This window comes from Alexandromys fortis, unplaced genomic scaffold (genome assembly GCF_014885135.2).
Source record: "Alexandromys fortis isolate MF-2015 unplaced genomic scaffold, M_Fortis_MF-2015_v1.1 scaffold_88, whole genome shotgun sequence".
Classification (NCBI taxonomy): domain Eukaryota; kingdom Metazoa; phylum Chordata; class Mammalia; order Rodentia; family Cricetidae; genus Alexandromys; species Alexandromys fortis.
Genome location: NW_026067961.1, coordinates 6,139,963 through 6,155,648, shown reverse-complemented (window position 1 = coordinate 6,155,648; position 15,686 = coordinate 6,139,963). Strand labels below are relative to the sequence as shown.

Here is a 15,686-nt window from a genome sequence, read left to right as displayed (position 1 = left end):
GTCAGAGCCTCAGGCCACTAGAGTTTTTAAAAAGCCTCAGGACTCAGACTAATATAAAAGACACTGAAGTGCACAGTGGTAGGGAACAAGGGTGTGAGAGCCACAGGGCGCCTCCATCAGGTCAGAATGAAGCACTGAGAAGATGCCCTGAAGGAGTGGACCGCTGACTCCAGCCTTGAGGAAAAGCAATGTGCTGCTGGACAAAGATGACAAGGAGGGCAAGAGAGACTCAGGCAGGCACACCCCCTGTGTCCAACTCTGAAACAAACAACATTAGCTCTCCCTGTCTGTTGCTGCCTATCCTCTGTCAGAGACGGATAAGATGCTTTTTTTTTTTTTTTGCCTCTTCCAGCACGCCCCAGCTTCTCAGATCACCCAGAGATCCTTAAGGTCGTCATGCAGTTTCCTGTCTTTGTGCTATTGCTCATCCTGTCAGAACACTGAACCCGTCACCCACGGGGTCAGTGAAGCTTTTGCTCTCAGGAGCACCCCTTCCCCTTTCTGCACCAGCCTCCTCCCTGGTCCTGCCTCCTAGGCACTGACATGCCGGCTTAACTGTCTTTCCCACTAGATGGGGGCAACCTCAGAGAGCGGCCAGGCTTCTGCTATGGTTCAGTTTGTTTCCCAGTGCTCTCAGGAGGTAGCGAGACCTTCAGCCACTGTGGAGTGACACAGGGCCCGAGACCCTTTCCTTCCTTTCATCTCTGGCCGTGACACCAGCAGTTTCTCTCTATGACATGCTCCCTGCCATTGTCACCCAACACCCACAGCCAGAGAGCCCAGCACCAGGGTAGCAGAAGACTGGAGCCCCACCGAAAAGAACTTCTCTCTCTCTTTCTTTGTTTGGTTTCTCTGTGCAGCCCTGGATGTCCTGGAACTTGCTCAATAGACCAGGCTGGCCTTGAACTCACAGAGATCCCCTGCCTCTCCTTTCCCCAGGCTGGGATTAAAGGTGTGAGCCTCCACCACCCACCCTTTTTCTCTTTCTGAGTTGACTCTCTCAAGTGTTAGCATGGGAAACTAACAGATCTTAATGACCTTTGTCCCAGAGGCCTAGCACAGCACCCGGGATACCAGAGTCCCTCAATGATGAGCGCCTGCTCAATGGGTTAAGAAGATGGGGTTAAGTATATGTTACTAATAGGACTGTAACAGGAGCAAACTGACAAGAATTCTCTCTCAGGACTTCTAATCAAATGATTCAAAGCTCTCTGCCAGCCCCAGGCAACTAGAGCTCAGGCTAGCCTCTCAAGGGGTCCCACTATCCATCAAAGATGAGAGCAAATGCTGGAGTCCAGTACTGCCCCACAAAATTTACACTGGCCCTGCTTATACCTCAGTGCCCCTTGGTGCTTTGTCCCTCTGGGCGGGAACAAGACAGCTCAGCACCAATCACTGAGCTCAGCATGAAGCAGGACCCAGAACCTATGCACAGGGCCTGTGGATGCACACACAGAGCTTTGAAGCAAAGTCAAACAATGAAAGCAAAGGGAGAAACAGAGTATCAGATTTCTTCTTGGATGCTGGCCTGGCTTTTCTTGAGCTCTGCCTGACCTTCTCTCAGGTCCTCAAACACTGGCTCATTCTTCTCCTAGGTGACACCGGCTCCCAGTGTCACCTCCTGCCACTCTCACAAAGCCTCCTGACTTCCTCAGCCCACAGTAATTTTTCTCTTTTCTGTAATCTTATAGAAATTTTTGTCAGTATAATTAATTTTGGCATTAACTCACAATGTCTGATATTATTCTCTTTTTCTTAAGAGCCTGTAAAATTCTGAAAGATCATGCTTTGAAGAGCTCCCATAATTCAGAGCTGAGCATCTAGTAGGTGCTCACCACCGAACTGTAGTAGGTGCTCACACACTGAAACACAGTGCCTTCTGGGTGTTCTCTTGCTGGCATTCACTAACTTTCAAGGTCAAACACACTCACCAGAAAGCAAAGATGGCATAGGAGGTACCCAGCGGCCATGGCCACTGGACCAGGTCAGGAGATAAAGGTCTGCATATGCCAGCTTCTCCAGGTGTTCTCAAGAGACCCTAACCCTGACACAAGAGCATCTGGGGCTGGGCCGAGGGAAACCCATTTTCTAGACTTGGGCTCAGAGGTGAAAAGTCCTTAAGCAGCTGAGAAATAGGAAGGAAAGGGCTGCTGTGGATCTAGGCATAGAACCCCCAGGAACACGCATGAACAGAGGCCATAAATCCCTCCCAGACGCAGACAATGCCTCGGTGATAAGCATGCAGATTGCACACCTAGTTCAGAAACTCCCCTGAGTTTGCTTGTAATTAAGGGGGTTAGAGAGGTAAAAAAAAATATATATATATAAACCCAATTAATCATTTAAATATTTAAAGTCAGATTTTTTTCCTCACTCCGGGATTAGTATATTTCATAACGCCAGCAGCCGACAGCCCTGGTTTTTACTGGGGTTCATTTTAGAGCATGTTAAACTAGTCAGATTGAGTGATGCTTCCAGCAACTAATCGCATGTCAAATAAAAGATATTTTATGTAATAAATTACCGCTACAAGTAATTCAAATGTCATTTATCAGTTTTATTATCAGTCAGGCAAAGTCTTGTTTCTCTATATTAATCAAAATCAAGCTTTTTTTTTGCCCTTTTTTTTTTTTGAGCAGTTTTGACACCTCTTGGCAAAAGTACAGCAGTGAAGAGCAGGGACCCCCAGAGCTGAAAGGAAAATGTAACGGTACGCGAAGTATGAAGCTCGATGGTGACAACTGAAAACTCCAGGATTAAAAATTATCATCCCCATTGTTTCTGTGCTGGTGTCAAAGCAGGAGGAAGCCTACCTCTAAGAGATGTGTGTTATTGCAGGAGACTAACAGACTCTAAGCCAGGAATCTTGAAGGAGACTGCAGACTCAATTGCTGCTGCTGGCCAGAAAAACTAATAGTTAACTCTTTGCGCTCCCAGAAGGCAGGCAAGCTTATGATGTTTGATGTCCACTCTGTGACCAAGCAGAACAATTTGTTCCGAGCAGGAAGTTTTCAAGTAGCAGAGAGACCTGTTTGGTATTAAGCAGTGGGAGGAAACAGCTGGAACGCAACAGATGTGCTTAGACAAGTCTGCACCCCAGCTGCCACTGCCTATCCTCAACAAATCCTATTAAATGGCTGGGCTCAGGGACACAACTCAGAAAAGTATGGACACTTACTTAGCCTTTGGTTAAAAAGTATGTTTAGGGTCCAAAGCCTATACAACAGATCGAGAGGATTTGGACTGGGAAAGAGAAATGAGTCAGTCCCCTGCTCATAAACGGCAGAAGCCTGTTCCTGGGGTCTCAAAGGCTCAGGCCAGATACAGAGGGACAAGAAACATGGGTGTATGTATTCTGGCTTCGCCACTCAGCTTTATCCAGAAAGCAAAGGTCTCTCTAAATACAACTTGTGATGCACACAGCAGCCTGGCCCCCACCTGACGGCAGGAGAGAACACCCTACTGGCTGTGTCTGCTGGAGAGAAATCACCTACCCAGCTGCAGGCAAGCCAGGAGAAAATGCTGATAAGGGAAGAAGGAAGAGGGCTTCAGTCCACGAGTTCTGGGACCAAAATGAACCTGTCACTTTAATTTTTTTTTTTCTTTTTAAGACAAGGTTTCTCTGTGTAACAGTCCTGGTTGTTCTGGAACTTGCTCTGTAGACCAGGCTGGCCTTGAACCCACAGAGATCGACGTGCCTCTGCCTCCCAAGTGCTGGGATTAAAGGTGTGCACCACCACTGCTCAGCTGAACCTGCCATTTTTAAAAAATATACCCTTTAAAATCTGGTCTTGAACTCTCTTAAATCACTTTTTGAAAAAAAGTAAAACTTCTAAAGAATGAAAATGAAGACAATTTTAGAAAAGACTTGAAAGACAATAGAGCCTCTGCTGAGTTATGGAAAATCGAGGCTGTTTCTTATGGCTTTGGAGATAACGGTAACTTTTTTAGAATTTTCCACATGACTTACAGAAGAGGTGATGTTCTTGTTTGCATGGATGCATAGCACTGTATGTTACTACAGCAACCTCCATTTAAAAAACAAACTCCCCTCTGCCAAGATCCCATGTCATCATTAAAGGACCTTTGTACTTAATCTGAAATCACCCGAGACTCTGTCACCACATGAATGCACACAGTGGAGTCAGGACAAGGGAGTGAAGGCTGACCCAAACCTATGAATATTCAGTTTAAAAATAAAATTAGGAGCAAATTACTTCCATGGGCAGAGGAGAACCCACTCACTCCCATGCCTGTGTTAGGGAACTGGCGCTCAAAACCACTGGGTAAGAAGATGGTGCAGAACTGATCACCATGGGACAACACAAAGGCTGGCTTCACTAGCCCTGAAACCTTTGTCACATACTTACAACTGGCTCTAGACAAACACAGGTGTGCCGGGTTTTCCTAGAAAAGTCAAGCTCTCCCAGTCTGCTGTGGTGGGAGCGGTGGGGCCCTGCTCTTCCCCAGTGTCCTGAGTCCCAGTCCCAGTTCAGCAGGACATGGAACAGGTGACTTACTGTATGGCTGCGGGATGAGGTGAGGGGGCTGGATAGGAGCCACTGGCGCAGCCAGGCCCAAGGATGGAGGCTCATCTGTGGCAGTGCCTGACTGCTGGAAAGCCAGGTCAATCTCGTCATCTGTCAGTCCTGGGGGGAGAAGAGCAAAGGACACTGGTGAGGACCTTGCCGGCATCCACACTGCAGCAAGCCTTCCTTTGCAGGAGGGCCTGACGGCCACGGAGTGCCTTGCATTCAAGTCTGCTGCCTGCTCGATTTCGGATTCTCGGGAACCTCTCTCAGCTGCAATTTAACCTTAAGCGACAGAATATTAGCCTCAACACTGCTTCCAAATGTGGCTCATTCAATTTCCTTAATTTATCCTTGAGTTTATTGCTGCCTTTGAAGTCGCTCCATACTGCAATTCTCCATTCTTCCCCCGAAAACAGATACCATCAACTGCAAATGTGGCTCATTTTAATCTGTAATGGTGTTAAAAAAAGAGGGGAAAAAACTAACAATAATGCATGAAAACAGACAGGGAAACAAAAAACTAATTATTGGGTGAGACGACTAATTAGTCTAGATCGTTTCCGAAGACGGGAATAATTTGCTTTATTTTATGACAAATGCAGAAATAAAAAGAAAAATCAGGACTGACTGTGATTAGTATGAATGGGATATAGAATGTAAAGAAGAAAATAAAACAAGAAAACAGATCAAAACAAGACCAGGCCCACACTTTTGGATGATTATTGCTCTACCCTATCACGGGCTGCCTGGACTGCCCTTGGCTAGTTTCTTTCCCCCCTTTCTTTAATCTTCCGACACTCTAAACTACAGTGCACACAGGGCATCAGGAAACCGCGGGCGCCATCTGCAGTGGCTACGGCATGTGTAAAGGATTTTCCTAAGAAATGGAAGGCAAGTGAAAGCCCACCAAGACCCTAGTCCCAGAAGGCTGAGCACACAGAGAGACTGACTGGGTGACTACTGGTGACAGCACCGACCAAAGGACAGAATAGCAGAAGGGAACTGTGGAGCCCACAGGTGTGCAACAAGCGTCCCACAGGCCCCACCCAGGAAACAATGCTGTGTGCAAGAGAGCCTCTGTGGCAGCTGGGAAAGCGGGTAAGAGGTCACCGCTAGTGTGACAGCTCGAGCTGGTCCAGGCTGTTCCGGGAATCCCAATATCCACTGAAGCCGCAACACAGAGCTTTTAAACCTGGGCCGAGAGCTTTTCCACATCTGGTCAGCAGCTCTCCATTAGAGGCCCACAGCATGGTATACTTGCCCCTAGGGGTGGGTGAAGTACAGGCGGTTCTGAAGATCAGCAACTTCAAAGTGTGGTGCCTCGCACACTGTGCCTGGGGGCTAATACATGGTGCGCATTAATGCTTCAGAGCGCAGCTCTGCCCTGCATCACATAGCTCTGCCCTGATCACATTGGCCTGAGTGGACTCCCACCGTCCCTCAGACTGTTCATGCCCTACCGCAAATGGTCAAGGGAGTGCCTCGACTATTCCAGCGGCCCTTGACCTTTCTCTCAGGTGCTGCAGCAGCACTTCTAGCGGGAAGCAAGCGAGCACTGCCGCTGTCAGTCTAGGGAACTGCGGGAGCATTTGCCTGGAAGGGGGTAGGTGATAACATAACAGGGCATCTCAGACCGGGCTGGACAAGGTGCCCCACTTCTTGCCTCCGTAGCTTGCCACAAATGAGTTGTCTCTGCCCCAGAACAGGGTTAGGACAGACAGACAAGCCAGGCAAAATCGGAGGACACAGTTCCGTACAGCTTATGTCTCTCAGGCTCTTTCTCCTGTCAGTCACTGCCAAGTGCTCATCCTAACTAGGAAGGGGCGCTCCTGTCCAAGTGCTGGAAGGAGAACGCTGCTGTACCAGTTCACAGGGAGAAGGGAGCAGCACCTGCGACGTCAGCACAGGCTGCTGGTCACTGGCACACCATGGAATTCTAGAGACCTGGTGGATCGTGTGCCTTGTCAGCTGCTGGCTGCAAATGAAGATAATTTTCCCAAAAGGAGCATTCAGTTGCAGTCTCATTCTCCCTTTTGGCTCCTTCAAATATAAACAAGTACGATAATGTTCAACGCTGGGGAAATATACAGCAAGTTGCAGGCTGTGCCTCAGCCTTGCGAGCTAGAGCTGGTTAAAGGAACAGGACTTAGTGTCTGTTGTTCTGTTCTGCCCTCTGGCCCTGAGCTTTCAGGAGCCTATTTTCCTAATAAAACACACCTTGCATTGCCTCTGCCACCCACCAGTGAGGCGACAGTTTAAATGCCGTCAGCACTTCCTTCCAGGTTCTTGCTCTCAGAGCCCTTATCATCTGATGCTTTAAATCTATGCTGGCTGGAATTCTCCCTACCTAGTTCTCCAGGAGAGTCAGCATTCTGATTCCATTTCAATAAATGAGTCATTTTTCTTTAGGAGGGAGGGAGGGAGGGGAGAAGAGAAAGGAGTATAACTTTAGAGTTGGAAAGTTCTCTCAGCCATAGCCCCACTCAGCAGATGAAAAGCCAGAGGCAGGGTGAGGACTGCCCAGATTAAACTTGTCCTGGAGAGCAGTGAGGCAGATGACAACCAGAGTTACAAATGCAGACTCAGAACTTCAGTCCTGAGTCTGTCCAGGTTTAAAGAAAGATTCAATTCCTTTCTCCCCTGCCACCCTGAACCCCATGGAGCTATAAAAACATGGGGTTTTAAACCCCCGCGTTAGAGCTGCACATGATACCTGGATAACATTTTAACAGCACCAGAGTGACAAACGGGCATCCATGTACTTCTCAGGGTGTCCCCAGCTCAGGCAGCACTGGCCAGTTTACAGACTCTACAGAGCCCGGTGATCCACCTGGGATGCAGCAAGGCCAAGCAGGGGGTCCCTCACTTCTCCCAGCCACTGGTTCCTGGTACAGAGATGCCCCTACCTCTGGGATGAGTTGTTGCCAGAGGGCCCATGCATAAACACTCAGACCCAGATGCCCTAGTCCCAGCTTTCCTACTCACCCACAAGATAAACAATGCAGATCTTTGATTGAGACCTTGCAGAATCCAAAAGGTTAAAAGGACTAATAAAGGAAACTGCCAATTGTGAGTGAATTATACTCTGCTAGCCCAGGCACAGGCTATATTAGAAAAGGCATCTCCGTGCGCTGTTTACCGTCACCCTGACTAATGCAGACCTTTTTTGTTGTTGTTGTTTTAAATAATCTCATGCAAATTAGACACACACACTTCCTTCCAGTTGATTGCTATCTGTGAGGAATAATCTAACCTCACAGGGACTGAGCCAAATGGTTGAACAGAGCAGAGAGCAAAGGACTTTGCCATCCTGCGAGCTAGCGGCAAGCAAGCCACCTGCACCCTCCCTGCCTTTGGAAGCGTTAGTTCATTTTGATAAAGCTCATATTTTCCTCTTTGTTGAGGAGCAGACTGCTGTTATCTGACACCACTAGGACCTGGCATTTTATCTTCCCTGCAGTAACTTTCCTTCTACCACAGGGTGATTTTTCTAGAGTTCCAGTCTGCCCCCTATTACTGGTAAAGAACCACTCCAGAGAGTCCTGTCACTCACTCTCTCACTAAAAGGGAGGAACAAGAGAACCATCCAGGAGGAAGAGGAGCAGTGACAGGAGCTGTGACCAGGGACAGAGAATGCTGCTACCTCACCTGCAAGGCCATAGTTGCCTAATCTGCAAAAAGGGAAGGTCTCGGGCACCTTTTTGTTCCCTTGTGTCCCTCCAAACTGCTTCCACTGCCGCCGGTGCAGGCGGGGCTGAGGATTTCTTTTCCAGCACTTCTCCACAGGGGCTGCTTTTAGAAGAGGGAAAAGAGGAGCAGCACCCTGTGCTCACAGAGGCAGGCTGCACTGCCATCCGAATTGACTCCTATTTTTATCTCCTACCAGATAAACAAACCTGTTCTCTTTTTCTAAAGGTTTCTATTAGAACACAAACAAAGCCCAGCACACAGGGTGAACATCATGCCCAGCCTTCATTTCCCAAGACTCAGGCCAAGCCCAGGACCCGGAAGAGCGATTTTCTGTGGGACTGGCTGCAACTCCACATTAACTCCAGCGCCTGCCGACTCTGTGGAACATGACAGACGACAGCAGTGTTCTCTGCACCGTGCAAGGGCAAACAACCAACGGGGGCTAGGGACGGGTTGAGAGTACGCAAGGCAGTGAGTCCAGCAGCACCTTCCAGTCTGTTCTGTGCTTTATGATCGCACTGCAGAGAATGAAAGGAACGTGGGAGGAGGAGTGGGGGGGGGGGTCAGACCCCAGGCCCACACCCAAGGACAGCAGTGAAGGACCCAGAATTCAGATCATCTTCCTCCATCCACAGCCCCTCCATTTCTGATTCATCTGGGACTCTGGAGACTGAGCGAGGGTCACCTCTCTCAGAACACAACTAGTTATCTGCCTGGCACATTCCAGAAGGAGATGAGGCAGGAAGACAGCTGGCTAAAGATATTCCCCAAATTAAAAGAAAAATCAACTCTCTCGGAATGGGTTCGGGGAGGGGAAAGGGAAAAAGTATTTTTATTTTATTTTATTAACATTTTGTTGGAACAGTAGAGTACAATAAGGACTCTTGGAGCCTCTAAAAGTCGTTGGATGACCTGTGGACCCCTATTTCCCAGTGCCTTGTATAAAATTGAATTTTTTAAACATAAATTACACGTAATGACGACACTGTAAAAACTAACAGTAATGGAAAGCTGTGCTGTATTTCATTAGCCTGTATTATTCCGTGCCACCTGATCCAGCCGGGCCTTGTTTATGAGTTAGTGTGCTAGCAGATGCCGATGGAAGCATTTGCTTCGACCTTGCTCTTCTCATTGGGGCATGAAATTACGACGGCAGCACCTTGATATTACAGCCATAAATACAGTAAACTGCAAATTTAAGCCAACGGCTCCTATTGTCTCTGAACATAAAGCTGATCGGTATTTATTTAAAAGGAGAACAAAAAAAATATTATATATCACCTTGTTTATGGGGCTGCCCCACCCACTCTCTTATCCCCTCCCCCAGGTCCCCAACCTGTCTAATCTGCTAGGTTAAAATATTAAGCAAATAAGCCAAATACTTTCTTCTCTGCTGATGACTATTCCCCCAAGCAACAAAAATGGTTTTTGAGGAAAAACAGTTCTAAATATCACTAGTCTGAATGAAAGTTTTTATTCAAATGAGCTGGTTCCCATCATCTTGATATTGATGTATAATTTCAAGAACAGGACCAGAGCCTTTCCCCTCCTTAAACAAGGGGAAAAGTTGCTGCTGAGCCTTGGGACTGGATGCTGCCTCAGTATCCTGAAAACTGCTCCGAAGAGCAGCTACCTCGGAAACAGCCAAACATTTGTCTCCTGCCACCCAGGGTAAGAAAGATATCTGACCACGGATGTAATTCTCATCTCAGCACAGAGCACTTGGGCCTCTCATTAAAACTTGCCCAGTTCCTTCCTTATCCCAGTGATCCATAAAGACAACACATCCTTTAAATACATCAAGTGTGGAGGAAACTAAACAAAGATGAAAGGACCTGGATACCAGCAGGCACCTCTCCCAGTGTAAATCACTGAGTAAGAAGCGGGGTGCCGACGACGAATTTCATTGCCAGCTACAGACTCAGAGCCTGGGAAGGCTTCTGCTTACAACCCAAGGAAGGGAGTCCCTGGGGAGACAGAGGAGCTGTGAACACTCAGTCGTATCCAGGTGTGGAGCTCTCAGGAGTTACCGGCCAAAACTAGACCATCAGCAGGCAAGCTCAGAAGTCTACCAACACAGCACAGAGGAGGACCATTTCAGCAGCAAACTAAATCCAAGTCGGGGCTTGAACTTCAAAGCAGACTGGGGTCTTAGGGCCTGAGCCCAGTAGTACAATGACACAGGCAAGATCAAAAGTTTCTGTACACTTTTGGCAGGTTATTCATAAGGCAGATGTACTCCCTCGTAGCCCTAAATTATAACAGCCACACTGACCGCCCTGAGCTTAGCACCTTCCACATAAGGAGGGAACTTTCTATAAAATTTATTGAGTGCCTCGGGGGAGTAGTATACCTACCGAACAAGACGGAAGTGAGCTGCCCCTCCACATTACACAAATTGAGACCTCTTGTATAAAAGACGGAGGGGTTCCAATCAGCATCTATGATGCCTATTTCCAGGTCTGTGACCTAAAGTGCCCCCACCTTCCTTCTAATTCTCTCTGGCTACACTGGAAATAAGCATGCAGAGGGTTACTTTTCATGTCTGCCACCAGGTCTGGAGGATTACAGACCACTCCCGTCAGAAGACAATCAGCCTCTAAGGCGCAGGTCTTTAGCAGCAGGCTGCAGCAGTCTCTTCACAGGCCCAGGAGATGTGCAGTTATTTATACGCCAAGGTCTGGTGAGCTTTTGTGAAAGCCTGAGAAACCCAAGGAATGAACACTTGAGCGACACTGACAATGTCAGCAACACTTAATTTGCACCATCTCAGAAGAGACTTGAGGAGGCTGTTCACGTTTGTAAAAATTAGACTATTTTATGTGTATAAGTGGTTTTTTGTTCTGTTTTGGTTTGGTTGTGGTTTTTCAAGACAGGGTTACTCTGTGTAACAATCCTAGCTATCCTGGAACTCACTCTGCAGACCAGGCTGCAGAGTGTGGTCGAACTCACAGAGATCCGCCTGCCTCTGCCTCCCGAGTGCTGGGGTTAAAGCTGTGCGAGCGGTTTAATGGCATGTGCGCATGTGCATCACATGTTTGCAGTGTCTGCAGATGTCAGAAGAGGGCGGTGGAAACCGTGAGCTGGAGCTACAGGTGGTTGAGAGCCATCATATAAGTGCTGGGAACTGAAAGCAGTCAGTGCTCTTAACCACCAAGCCATATCTCTAGTCCCTTGCCTGCCTTTTTAAATTTACTTTTTATCTTATGTATGTAAGAATTTTGCCTGCAAGTATGTCTGTACCATGTGCACACAGTGTCCACGGAGGCCAGAAAAAGGCACTGGATCCCCAAGAATGGAGTCTCACACGGCCTGACGCGGAGGCAGCTCCGCCATGGAGTTGCTGACCTCCGTCCCCAAAGAAAAGCCTCCTCGTGGCACTTGAGCACAGTAGGGCTCACTTTTCAGTTACGGGCTGAGTGTCACAATGTTCCTTCAGGATTTTCTTTTACATCCTGAATCTTAAATTCATAACTGGAAGAAAGGTTTATTGTTTGATATTCAACTTCCCCAAATTTAAAACGCCCAAGCATTTTAAAAAGATCTCAACATTAAGCTGTACAAACACATTAAAACACTTTGTATCCTAATAGGTCAATATATAAATGACTTTGTCACCAACTATGTGTGTAGCTCAAATGCATGTGGTATTGCATTCTCCTTCTCTGAGGAGCAGACTACTGCTAGACAGGCTGGAACCTGGCCCAGGCTCCTCTCCTTAACTCTACAGTCAATGGGGAGAATAGCCCAACTCTTGCTCAAGTACAAAGTACCAACTTCAGTCTACCATTCAAATGCACTGGCATAGTTATTAACTCTGATTACTTTTAAGTTAAAAAACTTTTTTACACAATGTTGGTTGTTGTCTGAGGGTAGAGTGGAGGAACAAACTGAGAAACTACTGAAAGACAATTGGTATGCTGCCTCAATAATATTCTAAAATGTTCATACACTCATAGACTCAATGATTTTATAATAATAAGATATAATAATAGTGCAAAACACTATAGACTAAGATGGCTTATCATTACTTTTTTCCCTAGAACTGGGGATTGAACTCAGGGCCTCACACATACTAGGTAAGCTACATCCCCAGCCTTCATGTTACCAATAGATAGATAGATGGATGGATGGATGGACGGACAGATAGATAAAAGCAAGGGCTAGGCATGGTAGTCCATGCCTGCCATCACAGCACCTCACAGGTGTAAGGAGAAGAACCAGACTTCATGGTCCTCCATGGCTTCAGGTGAATTTGAGACTCTACACCTCAGAAAACAATACAAAAGTAAACAAAGAAACTTAATGATTGGGTGACATGTGCTACATTTCAATAACTGAGTATTATTCAAATGTTTATATTCATCTGAGAATTTCTCATAACATTTTTAAACATGAAGACATAAAGAGCTGAGGTATATTTACAGCGAATGTCATCTTTAAAAAGAACAAGGGGAAGTCAGAGCATCGCCATGTGAGAGGGAAGCACAGCTCGATGGAGCAGCACTTGTCCAGCACACACCAGACCCCAGGCTCAATCCCTAACACTCCACAAAAGGCAGGGCTGTGGGAAGGAGGAAGAGAAGGAAGAGGAGAGAAAGAATTTCAAAAATCACACAGCAGCACTATAAATGGTGAAGGAAGGCCCTGTCACTCTATCTGATGAGAACCCTGCCTGAGAGTAGGCAAAAGGGGCAGAGGCTTGAATCTACTGGCCCCTCATGACATCATTCCCCTCTGCCTCACAGTCTGAGGTCCTTGGTGCAGGTTGTCTCTCCCACTTCCCACAAATGCTACCTGGTAAGAGACATAGCTTCATGGAATTTACTTAGTGATAATTTACCCATCTTCTACATAAGACCCTTCTAAGAAACTTTTTTATAATTGTTTGTAACTCTCATGGTACAAAATTCTAACAATACATATACCACCTGGTTGCTCTGTTACACCAGTCAGAAGAAATCACAGGCACTAGCTTCTATGTAAAAGCATGTGTGTATATACATGATTTATACATATATATGATGTGTATATTTACATATACGATAGAATGCTATACACAATTTTGTATCTTGCTATTTTAATTAAAATTAATTAATGTGGAGTTGGAGAGATGGCTCAGCAGTTAAGAGTCTATACTGCTCTTGCAGAGGACCCGAGTTCAGTTGGTACCTCGCACTTCCATGGGCATATGCACACACATACATTCATCTGCATATAAGCAATGATATACTCACAGATACACATAATGTGAAATAATAAATTTTAAATCAAATTAATATGTCCTCAGAGAACATTCGGTATGGGCACATCTACAGAGCATCACCATTCTGCTCAATGAAGTCTGCTGTGTGGAAGGTCTACATCTCCTACTGAGCATCTCCTCCTACAATGAAGACCACATGACAAGACCTTGTATACAGTTTGCACATGTATGGTATCACCTCAGGAACCCCAAGTTGATTCTAATCTGCTTTCCTCTGATGGCTAATAAGTTGGACACCTTAGGGTCCCACTATCTAGACCAGGCTGGCCTCAAACTCACAGAGATCTCTCTGCCTCTGTCTCCCAAGTGCTGGGATTAAAGGTGTGCACCACCAGTGCTATTGTCCTTTTTTGTTTGTTTGTTTTTCAAGACAGGGTTTCTCTGTACAACCATCCTGGCTGTCCGGGAACTCACTCTGTAGATCAGGATGGCCTTGAACTCACAGAAATCAGTCTGCTTGTGCCACCACCTCCCAAATGCTATTGTTTATTCTTAATATGGCTGCTAGATTGAGACTATTAAGGCATCAGTCCTCTGCCTAGAAATGATGATTTCCAGTGTATTCAAAGTTAAGTACACAAACTTCTCAGGAAAACAGTACCTCCTACACCACTGCATGGACTGTTGGTACAGTGACCATGCCTCCCACTACTGCCCACCCTCCCCACACAACACGCTCCACTCTGTTCCTGGAATTTGATAGATATGATTTTTCTCAAGCACAAGTCCTTCCCTTTTCATAGAATTCCTTCTCTATAAAAATTTGTGAGGTTTGCTTCCTCATTTTTCAAGTGTTTCTCAAAATGTCACGTTACGGGGCCTTTCCTGAGAAGTCTGCCGCCTTACTAGCTTCACACCTCATGGGCTCTTCCCTGGTCCCCACCGGGTCCTGTAGCAGGCTTCCTCTGGACCACCAACCAGCTCTCAAATCATGACACAGAGACTTACTATTAGTTATGAGCTTAGTCTTTGCTTATGCTTGTCCCACCAGCTCTCATAATTTAATTTAATCTGCTTCTCTTCATCTATGTTTTTCTTTCATTCTGTACGTCCTTCTCTGTGTCTAGCTGGCTGTCCCTGGGTATCTCTTCACTTTCTCCTTGTGCTCCCTTCTGGTTCTCTTTTCTTCTTCCAAGCCTAGATTCCTCCTACTTAGTCTCTCTGCTCACCAGCTCCGCCTATCCCTCTACTGCCTAGCTACTGGCTGTTCAGCTTTTTATTAGACCAATCAGGTGCCTTAGGCAGGCAAGGTGAAACAGCAACACATCAATTACACAACAATTAAACAAATGTAACACGCCTTTTCATAGTTCAAGTAATATCCCATAACAATCTATCTCCCCTTCCTCCTTGCTACTGGAATGTGAGCTCGGCAGAGGCAAGGACTTGGGGCTACTTGACGCACTATGATCTTCCCTTCTACACCAATTCTGTGCAGCAGTTCAAATGTCTTGCCTGCTTGTCAAGACAGGAGGTATGGATCAGCAGTAGAGCACATTCCTTGTTTACACAAGGTTCTGCACCTCAGCACTACATACATACATACATGCATGCATGCATACATACATACATACATACATACATACATACATACATGAATAATAAAGACAAAGGAGCAATGACCAGAACTATGGTTGACTCAAAATCAGAAACCATGAAGCCAGCTAGAAATTAAATAGTGTCCTCAGAATGGTGAAAGAAGGCTGGTAAGGTGTTCAGTGGGCAAAGGTGCTGCCACCAAGCTCTATGACATGAGTTTGATCTCAGCAATCAACATGGTGGAAGAAGAGAACTGATTTTCACAAGTTGTCCTTTGGTTTCCACACTCAGATATACAAAATAAACGTAATAAACATATGTGTGTCCTGCTAATGTTTAGTCACACTTCCTGGGTTCATAAGGTTTTGGTTTTAATCATAATTGAGGATTTCTTTGCCATTAACTTTTGAAAAACATTTTTTTTTCTTCTGTCTCACTCTTTTCTCCTTTTGGGGCCAGAAATTACCCCAATAGTCAGTGTGACTTTAGGCATTGTCCAGGTCTACATTCCCAGTCTTTTTTCCTCTGTGTACTTTGGTTTGTATGCTTTCTACTGGTCTGTCTTCAAGATCACGGATCCTTTTTTCTGTTATATCCAAACTGCTGGCAAACTCACGCAATCAATTTTCCTTTTTTTTTTTTTTTTTTTTTGGTTTTTC

General features: G+C 46.1%; 1 protein-coding gene across 4 annotated transcripts in view; it reads right to left on the bottom strand.

Moving 5' to 3' along the window:
* The window catches only part of Pex14 (peroxisomal biogenesis factor 14), a 136,292-nt gene that overhangs the window by 22,414 nt on the left and 98,192 nt on the right, over positions 1–15,686 (bottom strand). For 3 of the 4 annotated variants that reach the window (XM_050153146.1, XM_050153149.1, XM_050153147.1), the window contains one exon: positions 4,521–4,649. The exons of the other annotated variant lie outside the window; for it this stretch is intronic. In XM_050153146.1, the coding sequence (XP_050009103.1) occupies positions 4,521–4,649 (129 nt within the window). The remainder of the gene's footprint in view (positions 1–4,520; positions 4,650–15,686) is intronic. 4 annotated transcript variants of the gene reach the window in all.